Source organism: Martes martes (genome assembly GCF_963455335.1).
Source record: "Martes martes genome assembly, chromosome: 2".
Lineage (NCBI taxonomy): Eukaryota > Metazoa > Chordata > Mammalia > Carnivora > Mustelidae > Martes > Martes martes.
Genome location: NC_137889.1, coordinates 184,141,041 through 184,153,304, shown reverse-complemented (window position 1 = coordinate 184,153,304; position 12,264 = coordinate 184,141,041). Strand labels below are relative to the sequence as shown.

The following is a 12,264-nucleotide window of genomic DNA, read 5'->3' as shown; positions in this document are numbered from 1 at the left end:
GATCTCTGCCTGTCAAATAAATAAATAAATAAATCTCTTAAAAAAAAATCAATTCTTAAAAGTTTTCTTTTTACCCAGAACTTAGGAATAGAAACATCAGACTCTTAATTGATTCATACTGTAACAAACATATCAAACTTATCACTACATCCAGATGATTATTTTAAGATTTGATTTTTAAATAATCTTCATACCCAATGTGGGACTCAAAACTACAACCCTGAGATCAAGAGCTGTATGCTCTACTGACTGAACCATTCAGGTGCACCAGATGATTTTCCTTTCTCTCCCTCTAATTCAATCATTTTGCTCATAGCTGCCACAATAATCTAATAATACTGTTTTCATTTCTTTGCTCTCCATGATCTAGGCCAATCCTTCTCAACAAAGTATGCATATCTGCAACACCTGAGACCTTTTCCAAATACTTGTGCTTGGGCCCCATTCTACCTATATTCACAAGTAAAAACCTTTTTTTTTTTTTAAGATTTTATTTATTTATTTGACAGAGAGAGAGAGATCACAAGTAGCCAGATAGGCAGGCAGAGAGAAAGGGGGGAGCAGGCTCCCTGCTGAGCAGAGAGCCCAATGCGGGGCTCGATCCCAAGATCCTGAGATCATGACCTGAGCTGAAGGCAGGAGCTTAACCCACTGAACTACCCAGGCGCCCCCCATTTTAATTCTTTAAAACACCTATTCTACATATGCGTTTAACTTCAGGTAGTTAAAATTCACTAATCTCCAAGTTCTTCATTTTTATAAGACTTAAAAATGTGGCATTAGGCTCTGCAGAACTGTTGGCAAGCCACAAGATGAGAGACCTAAATGTCCATCAAAAGGGAAAAGGTTAAATAAATTATGCTACATCTACATATGGAATATAACGGCTACAAAATAATGATCAAGTGCTCATCCATGTTTTTAAAGCATACCAGCAAAGTCCAGTGTGTATCACATGCTCCCATTCGTATTTTTTGCATTAAGACTATTTCTGAACTGATTCATGAGCAATTATCAAAAGCAGCTGCCTCTGGGGAAAGGAACGGTCAAAGGAAGACTACTTTTTATAGTGTACTCCTTTGGGGCACCTGGGTGGCTCAGTCAGTTAAGTGTCTGCCTTCAGCTCGATCCTGGGATTGAGTCCCACATCAGGCTCCCTGCTCCACCGGAAGCCTGCTTGTCCCTCTGCCTCTGCCTCTCTCTCTGTCTGTCTCATGAATAAAGTTTTAAAACTCTTAAAAAAATTAGTATACTTTTTCAACTTTTGAACTATTTTAATGTGCACGTATGACTTAATCAAAATAAAATACAAAACTGTTATCTGAAATTAAACAGAGGCAATTACATCTACTTTCAAAGATAGTTGTAAAGATAAAAATCAAGAAATCTGAGTAACCTAACCAGCACACAACAAATAATCAAGAAAGCCTACCCATTTTTTTAATAAAGATTTTATTTATTGGGGAGCCTGGGCAGCTCAGTTGGTGAAGCATCTCCCTTCAGCTCAGATCATGATCCCAAGGTTCCTGGGATCGAGCCCTGCATCAGGCTCTCTGCTCAGCGGGGAGCCTGCTTCCCTCCCCCTCTCTGCGCCTGCCTCTCAACCTACTTGTGATCTCTGTCAAATAAATAAAATCTTAAAAAAAAAAAAAAAGATGACTGCAGCCTTATGAGAGATGCTCAGCCAGGGGACCCAGCAAAGCCACACCCAGATTCTAGATTCACAGAAACTGTGAGATGATAAATGTTGGTACTGGAGTAATTTGCTACTAGCAATAAGTAAATAATACAACACCTACCTTAACACTGACAAAAGCTTTTTTGACTAAGAATGCAGTCTGATAAATTATAAGACTAGACAAAAAGAAATAAAGCCAAACAATATCATATTCCAATCCATACCTGTCCTCCTCTTGCCAGCATGCTAACCCAAATAGTACTGGTGGGCCGGGATGAATTCTCCAAACATGATCTACACTCTCCTGTGTAGGCATATTTAGAATCCTTTTTGGCAAACACATAGACTGTGTTTGTTGCCATTTTCTCTTGAGCAATCAGAACCTATATGGACAACAAAAAAGTTATGCCATAAATCCCACAAGTCTTTGAAGTAGAAAGAAGAGCAAAATCTGCATCTTAACCTGATCCATGGGCTCACTGAAATATCAATTCTTGAACTTTACAAACTCCATTTTACATAAATGCTTCACAGAAACATACAAGCTCAAACACCACCAAATTTCTAGTGTTTATAACATATAGCTAAATAAAGTTCTAGTTTATGTAAGTTGTCACCCCCTAAATAATTCCACTACCACTTCCAGGTTATTCTGTATATAAATTTACTTTTTAATTTGAACTTTCACAACTTAAATCTTAATTATGATACTGTAATTTTCTTTTAAAAATGCTTATTATGGGACGCCTGGGTGGCTCAGTCGGTTAAGTCGCTGCCTTCGGCTCAGGTCATGATCCCAGGGTCCTGGGATCAAATCCCGCATCAGGCTCCTTGCTCAGCAGGGAGCCTGCTTCTCCCTCAGCCTCTGCCTGCCAATCTGCCTGCTTGTGCGTGCTCTCTCTCTCTCTGACAAATAAATAAATAAAATCTTTAAAAAATAAAAATAAAAATAAAAAATACTTATTATACCTTTTCTGATCCATTAATAATGAAATATCCACCAGGATCCAAGGGGCATTCATTTAACTCACAAAGATCACGATCTGTTAAGCCATTCAAGAGGCAGTAAGTTGAACGCAACATAATTGGAATTTTTCCTATAAAAGTTTTCTGATGCTGAGTTTGAAGTTGTTCTTCACCTTCCTTAATGACTGTTTTTGTTATATCAACATAAAGTGGAGCAGAATACCTTTAGAAACAAAGATCACAATTACGTAATAGTAAGATATTTGTTAAACTCTCAATTGAACTGGTTAAAATTACATTTTCTGAATTGTATTTCAATACCAACTGTTGGAAAAAGTCTTACGTGAGATTTCTTAATCTGGCCTCATTTGGCATCATTGGTGAAGGAGCACCATCTCTTTCCCAATGGGTAGGTTTGGAGAGGTAAATTTGTTCAAACTTCAGCAAGTATCTTGGCTAAAAGGAAACCAAAAACATGAAAAGGATAACTTTTTTCCATAAGATTCCATTTTAATCAACATTAGCATTTTTCACTAGATGCAACTCTAGAAACTGCTGAAATTAACTCACTTTACTACTACGGAGACTCTCCAAAGCCAATATCCATATTCCATAGATATCAAGTTGAATACTTAATGGTTTTCTTGAGGCAAAAGACAGTCTTAAAATATCCCAAGTAAATAAAGACTATGCACATAGCTCATATGCTCTGTGTTTATACCAAATAGTTAAAGGATTTGTGTAAATAATCTATATAACTTTATGTGCCCTCTCCTTGGTTAAGATCAGAAGAACAAAGTTACCAGAAAAAAGAAATTCAGACAATCAGGACAACTAAACACCAAAAAAAATTAATCTACCTCTTCAACATTCAAAAAATCCTAATTGCTCTATAAAGGACTGAGAACTTCCAACTTCCAACCCTGACTATAGCTCACCCACCCCAAAAGGGAAAAAAAGTTTTCAATTAGTATCTATTTGCTTCCCAATAAAACAAGATCCATGAGAACTTTCCAGAGATAAATGGATGTGGGTTTCTCTCTAAACCAAATCTTAGACAAAGAGACAATGGGGACGCCTGGGTGGCTCAGCTGGTTGAGCGACTGCCTTCGGCTCAGGTCATGATCCCGGACTTACAGGATCGAGTCCCGCATTGGGCTCCCAGATCCTTGGGGAGTCTGCTTCTCCCTCTGACCTTCTCCTCTCTCATGCTCTCTCTCACTCATTCTCTCAAATAAATAAATAAAATCCTTAAAAAAAAAAAAAAAAGAGAGAGACAATGGGACTAAACAGGCCACTAGTGGTAATTAACACCCAAGTTCCCCAAACTGGAGTAAAGGGCAATGAGAACTGGTGGTAATAATAACCAAAGGGAAGTCATCCCTCTACTCCTTATTTCTACCTTCACCCTAGTCTAGAACACTATTATCTTAAGCCTAGGCTAGTCAAAGGTTTCTGTATGTCTCCAGCCTCTTCCCACTCCCAACTAAAAATCACTTCCAAAGTAACCTTTCTAAAGTAATGCTTTATGCACATTCCTTGACAATCTTTCGACAATTCCTAATGACGTCCAAAGACTGTGACAACCTCTTTCCATCTTAACATCCACTCACACCTATCAAAGACAGATCAATGGGCACCTGGGTGGCTCAGTGGGTTAAGCCTCTGCCTTCCGCTCAGGTCATGATCTCGGGGTCCTGGGATTCAAGCCCTACATTGGGCTCTCTGCTCAGCAAGGAGCCTGCTTCCCCCTCTCTCTCTGCCTGCCTCTCTGCCTACTTGTGACCTCTGTCAAATAAATAAATAAATAATCTTAAAAAAAAAAAGAAAGAAAGAAAAAGATCAAGACAATAATTGTATACTGACTGTTGTGGGAATTCCATTCCCAAGTCAAATAACACCAAGTATTTTCTTGCTGAACCCCCTAAGTATCTTTTCTCTACTAAGACAGTCCTACCCCTGCCCTTCATGGTCAGCTTAAGTTTCCCCCCATTTTTTCCACCAAGTTCTGATACTGCAATTTCAGACCTCTTCCTCGATTATATTTAATAGTACTGGCACTTTGAGTCTGTTATATTGTTTTCTCTTTTGTTTTGCAAATATCAGGAAGAAAAAATGCTTTAACCATAAAAAAATTTTTTTTAAATGCCCATTTTCCAGCACAATGCCAGAAAGGCCAATTATTTTTGTTCTTAACAGCAAAAGTCTATGTAGCATCTCCAACCAGAATGAGAAGAACAGATCAGCCCTCAGGAGATTAGCTACAAAAAAGGACTGAACTGGGGCTCTCCCTGACTCCCCTGACTCACTTTGTTTTTCAGTTTCACCATCTCTCTTCTCCTCAAAAGCTAGGGATAGACTTGGACCATATATTTCTTTACAATCATTCATTTAAAACCAGATTATAAAATTATACCCTTGCTATGATTTTAATAATGCTAATAACAAAGACTACGAGGAACTTAGAAAAACGAGAATAGCTGGTACATTTGGGTGACTTTCTCTTATTATCTCTTATTTTGTTATAATAATGTATTTCTTATAAAAGATAAGGGGAAAAGTCCTTCAAAAACATTTTCTTTTATGACTCCTTACTGTGAAAGAAAAAAGGGGGTCTTTCTGAAGCAATGACTATTTATGTCTTGCTTCTCCTATTAGATCATATTTCTTAAGTTCCCTCTCCCCAACTATTAAATCCCTACTATCTGAATAAGGATTAGGTTTCAGATTACTTGCAAGAATGTACCTCTTCATTAGTAAGAATAAATTAGGAACTGATAAAAGATGCTGTAAGTACCCTGCTAAAAACACCAACTTTCTTTTCTTTTACCTTTAGACCAGGTAAGAGGAGGACTGAAATTTCAAAACAAAACTCTCCTTTCACATACGTTACTTTATTAGAATAACCGTCTTACCGGTTCTTCAACTTCTCCACTAGCGTGCTGAGCTTCAGCTTGTAGGTCTATAGGTGGAGCATCTTCCACAATTCTTTGAACAGACATCTGAATAAACTCATCAAAAGAATCCAGCTGTTGTCTGACCAAGCCTTTCTCATCAAAATAGGAACTGGGAAAATATTAAGAGTTTATAACCAGTTATAAGTCAGTGATTTCTCTTGCATATTTCCTCATTCTAATTAAATCCAACAAATAATCAATCATTAAATACCAGCCCATCATTACACAATATGATGAGTTATCCAAAATCAGGGTGAAACCAGGAATACTTTCTTTGTAGAACTTGTTAGGCTTCAGGTAACAAGACTTATACTTATGGGAAAAATAACTAACGCACAACAAAAGAACTATAAGGAAGTGCTAATATAAATGTCCTTTATAGGTAAGTTTTAGCCAACCTCTTTTTTTTTTTTTTAAACATTTTATTTCTTTATTTGACAGAGAGATCACAAGTAGGCAGAGAGGCAGGCAGAGAGAGGAGGAAGCAGGCTCTCCGCGGAGCAGAGAGCCCAATGCGGGGCTCGATCCCGGGACCCTGGGATCAGGACCTGAGCTGAAGGCAGAGGCTTAACCCACTGAGCCACCCAGGCGCCCCCTATCCAACTTCTTTAAGTTATTTATTTATTCATTCATTCATTCATTCATTCATTCATTTGATTTCTACGGCCCACGTGGGGCTCAACTCATGACCCCAAGATCAAAAGCTATATACTCCTCTGACTGAGCGAGCCAGGCGCCCTTCATCCAAACCCTTTGAAACATCTTTTGCAAACTAAAGAAAATGTGGATACTTGAGTGGCACAGTTAGTTAAGCATCTGACTCTTCATTTCGACTTGGGTCGTGATCTCAAGGTGATGGGATCAAGCCCCATGTGGGCCTCTGCACTCAGTGAGAAGTCTGCTTATAATTCTCTCTCCCTTTGCCCCTCCCCATGTGTTCACTTGATTTCTCTAAAGGAAGTAAGTCTTAAACTAAAGAAAATGTGTAGTCAAAGATAAAAGAACTCTAATTTGAATAAGTGGGAAGATAATACCCATGACCAAAATATGGAAGACATAAAAACTTCAATTTTAGGGGCACCTGGGTGGCTCAGTGGGTTAAGCCTCTGCCTTCAGCTTAGGTCATGATCTCAGGCTCCCGGAATCAAGCCCCAAGTCGGGCTCTCTGCTCACTGGGGAGCCTGCTTCCCCCTCTCTCTCTGCCTGCCTCTCTGCCTACTTGTGATCTCTCTGTGTCAAATAATAAAATCTTAAAAAAAAAATTAAGTATGGGTAAGAGATGAGAGTTACCAACAGATACAGAAATCACAACGAAGCCCTAAAGAAGAATGAAGAATCTAAAAGAGAGACACACGGTTTATAAGGAGGGGACACTTATTCACATGAGGGAAAGGAGAAGAATATATATATAATAAATGTACAAGAAGATGTGAGTACAAGAGCAATCTCACTCCTCACTACCAACCAGGAACAGCTGTTCTGTATACCTGGGCTTCAGCGAGACTAAGGCTCTGAGATCAACCACAACCCTAAGGACTGGATTATCTCTCTGGCCCTCTGGAAATGCCCCATGAGCACACCCCTGTGTCTCAATTCCTTCACTCTGTAACCCTTGCCATCTTGTACCTGTGACACTTTCTTAGCTTCTGCTCCTCTTTCCCTGGCCACTACCAACTCCCTTATGCTCAAATCAATTTTCTAAGGCAATATGCACAGCTCAGTGCATATTGGCAGTCTTCCATTTTGGCATCACCAGGTCACTTCACAGGTCACCAGCAGGCCATTAACTGGCTGGCTTTGAGTCAAGATCTCACCCTGATTCAATCAATCATAGAATCAATATTAGAAGTTAGGTCCTATGGCAAACAACAGCACACAATCATCCTTATATAAGGTACAGCCTAAAGAATGGATAGGGCAATTTCCTTCAGTATAGACTGTGAGCTAACAGGAAAGAAATTTCTCACAACCACTTGGGTCCACCGCTGATATGTAAGAAACACATGGAAAATGGCACTGTCTGTAATTTAAGTAACAATAGTTTTTATAGACAATTAACAATGAAAAAATCTTCACAAAACTGTGGATAAGATTCATTCCCCCAGGTAGACTTCCCAAGATCATTAGAATACTGCTTCATTAGACTGTTATCCCTGGGGAGCTTGGTGGCTCAGTCAGTTAAGCACCCAACTCCTGATTTCAGCTCAGGTCATGATCTCAATTTATTGGGATCGAGCTCCATGTGGGGCTCCATGCTCAGCAAGGAGTCTGCTTCTCTCCCTCTCCCTCTGCCCTTCCCCCTGCTCACACGTGCAGGCACACACGCGCACTCCCTCTCGAATAAATAAATCTTAAAAAAAAAAAAAGTTGCCCTTTACATACCTAAACTACATAAATATCTCATTTTATAACTATCTTGATTATTTTACCAGAAGTTGTCTTACTGAAGTCCCTGGTAATATTAAGTAACACCATAATCACACTGCTTGGGAAAAAATCATTTGATATTAAAAAGTGAAAAAAACAAAGCAACAGCTCACAATAAACAAAGCACCTATAGTCATTTAAAATATAAAAATCAAGTATTTTGTAACAAATACTAAATGGGGTGACTATTCACAATAGTTTACCTTGAACAACCAATCACATATGCCGAAAACAACTCTTTCTTAAGATCAAAATATTCTTTCTCCCTGGATATTGTAGAATATAGGCATACCCACAGAATATCTACCTAGTTATTTTTTCCTAGTCAGATGCCTCTTGGTGTCTAATACTCAAAGATCATAGAAGATATAAATGTCTTATTACAAAGTTTTTAGGGCTCCTGGGTGGCTCAGTCGGTTAAGAGGCTGCCTTCGGCTCAGGTCATGATCCCAGGGTCCTGGGATCAAGGCCCAAATCAGGCTCCCTGCTCCGCAGAGAGCCTGCTTGTCCCTCTCCCACTGCCTGCCACTCTGCCTACTTGTGTTATCTCTGTCAAATAAAAATAAAATAAAATCTTAAAAATCTTAAAAAAAAAGAAAATACAAAGTTTTTATAGCCCATGTTTAGTAGTAAAAATATACACTTATATTCCAAAATCTCAATACATTTTTAATAAAACAAGGTTCAAAAAGGTTCAGTTTTACTCCAAATACAACTGGTACAATGTTGGAAGCATATATTCTTTGAAAAGTAAGAAACTGTCAACAAAGAGGATGTGCATCTTGGAGATGAAGGGGCTCAAAGAGGTATCATCATGTTACTATATACACACTATATACACAGCAACTGTCATAGCATTTTATATCCTAATAGAGCAGAATGTTACTTCAATACTTAAAAGTTGCTTTTCTTACCTACATGTAAGGCTTCTGAGTTTTACTACATTTTAATTACACATAGAACTGGATGGGAATTTGGGCTGAAATACAACCTAATGTATTTATCCATTTAAAATAATAAGAAAACCAAAAAATCAAATTAACACCAGTAATGGAAAAAAACAGCATCACGTGCCTCCTGATAGACTGCAGAGAGAACATCACTGCTGCCAAAAGTAATCATTTGAATCTAATTACCAGGAAACATCAGAAAAACCCAAACTGAGTGGCATTCTAAAAAGCAACTGGCCTGGATTCTTCAAAAATGCCTAGGTCAAAAAAAAAAAAAAAGAGGAAGACTGAGGGATTGTTCTAAATTACAGGAGATAAAAAGTATGTCATGAAAACTAAATGCAGTATATAATTCTAGGTTAGATCTAGGATCAGAAAAAAAAATGTATCTTGCTATGAACAATATTAGTGGGACAACTGGCAAAATCTGGGTCAGATCTGTAGAATAAATTATTGTACTAATATCAATTTTCTGATTTTTGATGACTTATGATTATGTAAAAGAATATTCTTAGTCTGTAACTTACTCTCAAATGTCTCAGAAAAAAAATATGCAGAGAAAGGGAAAGGCAAAGAAAATATGTAAAGTTAACTAACATCTAGGGAACATGAGTGAAATGTATATATGAATTCTTTGTGTAACTTTACTTAAGTCTGAAATACTTTAAAAGTTCAAGTTAAATATATAGAGAAACCAGCTCCCATGTAGCATATTCATATAAACATCTAATTTTTAAGAACGGAATAAGAAGAAAATCCCTTCATAGGTTATTGTGCTTTAAGGCTTACTAAGTTTGGTCTCAAAAGTTACCTGATTACAATCCAGCATGCTTCTTGCCACAAGTCTGGGGTGATTTCATCATCATCTTCATCATATTGCATATCTGCAAAAACCAAAAATATTATACCTGTGTGCAATAAAATGCTAGTAGTTAACACCTCGCTCCCATGATTTGAAGTAGTAGAAACATATTTACTCTGTTAAATAAAAAGCAATTTCTTTCGCCCCACTTTTCTGAACTTTCAGCTAATTGAATTATTACTAATATATTACAATAGACATAGGTACACATCCAAGTATACAAAGGTCTACATAGGCATTCTCCCAGTATACATTACAAAGGTTCAGTGTAAGTTGTATAAATTCGTTAATATCCCATCTTCTCCGGAAAGTCCATGTAATTCTCATTAAAAGCTAACTATAATGATAACTAGGAGCAAGCATACAGTCCTCTGATCAATAAGCTCCTCAGAGACTGGAGTGAAAGAATAGGGTAAGGAAGTAAAGCCAGAGAAATGTTCCAATAGTTGGGCAATACCTTAAGGTACAGTGGTTTATCACAGCAACATTTCATACAGGTAAAGGTATGACAGACATATTTTCCGAAGATGGCCACAACTGTATCTGCCATTTCACATGCTCTTTCATAATGTCACCTTGATACGCCTACCATCAAGATATAGGGGTTTAGGGGTGCCTGGGTGGCCCAGTCATTAAGCGTCTGCCTTCAGCTCAGGTCAGGATCCCAGGGTCCTGAGATCAAACCCGCATTGGGCTCCCTGCTCCACAGGGAGCCTGCTTCTCCCTCTCCCACTTCCCCTTCTTGTGTTCCCTCTCTTGCTGTGTCTCCGTCAAAAAACTAAATAAAGTCTTTGGGGGGGAAAAAAAAGATATAGGGAGGTCTATGTTTCCTCCCCGTAAATCTGGGTGGGTTTTTGGCACTGCCATAACTAAAAGAAAGCAGCTGAAGCCACACTACATGACTTAAAAAGCTAGGTAAGAAAAGGCAATACAAGTCCACTTTGTTTACTGAAACACGTGCTTCTGGAGCTCTGAGTGGCCATTAGTTAAGTCCTACTACTCTAAGGCTTGTATAGTACAAGGAAGCCCAAACCATACAGAAAGGACACTTACAGATGCTCCCATCAATCCTGGTCCTTGAGTCCTGCGAAGCTAGGTGCCAGACACGTGAGTAATAAACACTCTAGATCATAGAGGCCCTAGTCGTCAAAACCCAACCTTTGAGTCTTTGCACTGAACCACTGACATCAAGAGCAAACAAGTCATTCCTACTACACTCTATCCAAATTCCTGACCCGCCAAATTCATGAACACATTAATTTTTAAGCAGCCAAATTTCAGGATAGTTATGCAGCAGTAGTAATTTGAACAATAGGGGATTTAAAAAATCAAGAGTGCACTGGTCCTCTGCTATTAGTCTCAACATCTTATCTAAGAGAAAAGTGTTGTATTTTTGTTTTTATATTCTAACTTATATAGCCTGTAAAACTTAAGGGCTTCCAATTCGAAATTTAATACATGTTCAAAGCAAATTATTTAATAAATGCTTCTTGAACAGATTGGAATTACTGATCCTGACATGTGGATGGGAGGGAGTAAGAAAGACAAAGCTACCCAAAATAGCTCAGGGATATCTAGCTTTGATGACAGATTAGAGATTACTATCACAGCCACAAAGAGAAGCAAGAAAGTGAGAAGGTCAGAGAAATGAGGGAGTTAGCTTTAGGTATACTTGTGAATCATTTATCCCTTTAAATACCTGCAGTAAACAACTGGATGTAAATATAAAGCTCAAATAAGGGATCTAAATTACAAAGGCTGAGAATCATTAACAAGTGGTTGGTAAAATACGGAGAGCTTCCATACAGAAGACTGAAGGCAGGATATTAAGGAAAACCTCTATTACAGTCATGTGAAAAAAAATGAATCCACGAAGGAGACTCATTCACTCAGCCATGCCCATTCAGCAAATATCTGTTGAATGTATTTACTATTTACTATATCCCAGGCATTGGAGACACAGCCTACAACAAGATAAGAGATGGCTGTATCCTCAGGGAGATTATCACCTACTGGAGGGATACAAACAAGATGAAGTCAATTAAAAGGAAGAACAAAGTGAATGGAGAGTTCTAACCAAGACCTGAGAGGTTAGGTAGACTTCCCCAACGCAGAGCTGGGCAGAGACCTCAAGGATAAATAAATAGGAGTAAACCAGGCAAAAGGAAAGGGTGAGGAAGTGAGGGGCAGAGAAAGTAGTCTTTCAAAAAAAAAAAACAATTTGCACAAAAGACTTCAAAATGAAAGCCATTCAAGGAATGAAAGAAGGCTAATGTAGCTGAAGTATGGAGTGTGAGTGGTAAAAGAGACTGGTCTTTACCAATAGAGCTTTGAGGAACCATTCTAAGATTTTAACAAGGGTTTGGCTAGATCAGATTTTCATTTCTGAAAGATCACTATGGCCACAGTATGGATGGTGAATGG

The 12,264-nt window shown here is 38.3% G+C and overlaps 1 protein-coding gene across 1 annotated transcript in view; it reads right to left on the bottom strand.

Annotated features, from left to right (window-relative positions):
• Positions 1-12,264, bottom strand: part of POLR2B (RNA polymerase II subunit B) — a 46,008-nt gene that overhangs the window by 30,393 nt on the left and 3,351 nt on the right. The window contains exons 2-6 of the mRNA XM_080797032.1: positions 9,790-9,862; positions 5,560-5,710; positions 2,988-3,100; positions 2,648-2,867; positions 1,903-2,061 (exon numbers count right to left, since the gene is read on the bottom strand). Of these exons, the coding sequence (XP_080653158.1) occupies positions 1,903-2,061; positions 2,648-2,867; positions 2,988-3,100; positions 5,560-5,710; positions 9,790-9,862 (716 nt within the window). The remainder of the gene's footprint in view (positions 1-1,902; positions 2,062-2,647; positions 2,868-2,987; positions 3,101-5,559; positions 5,711-9,789; positions 9,863-12,264) is intronic.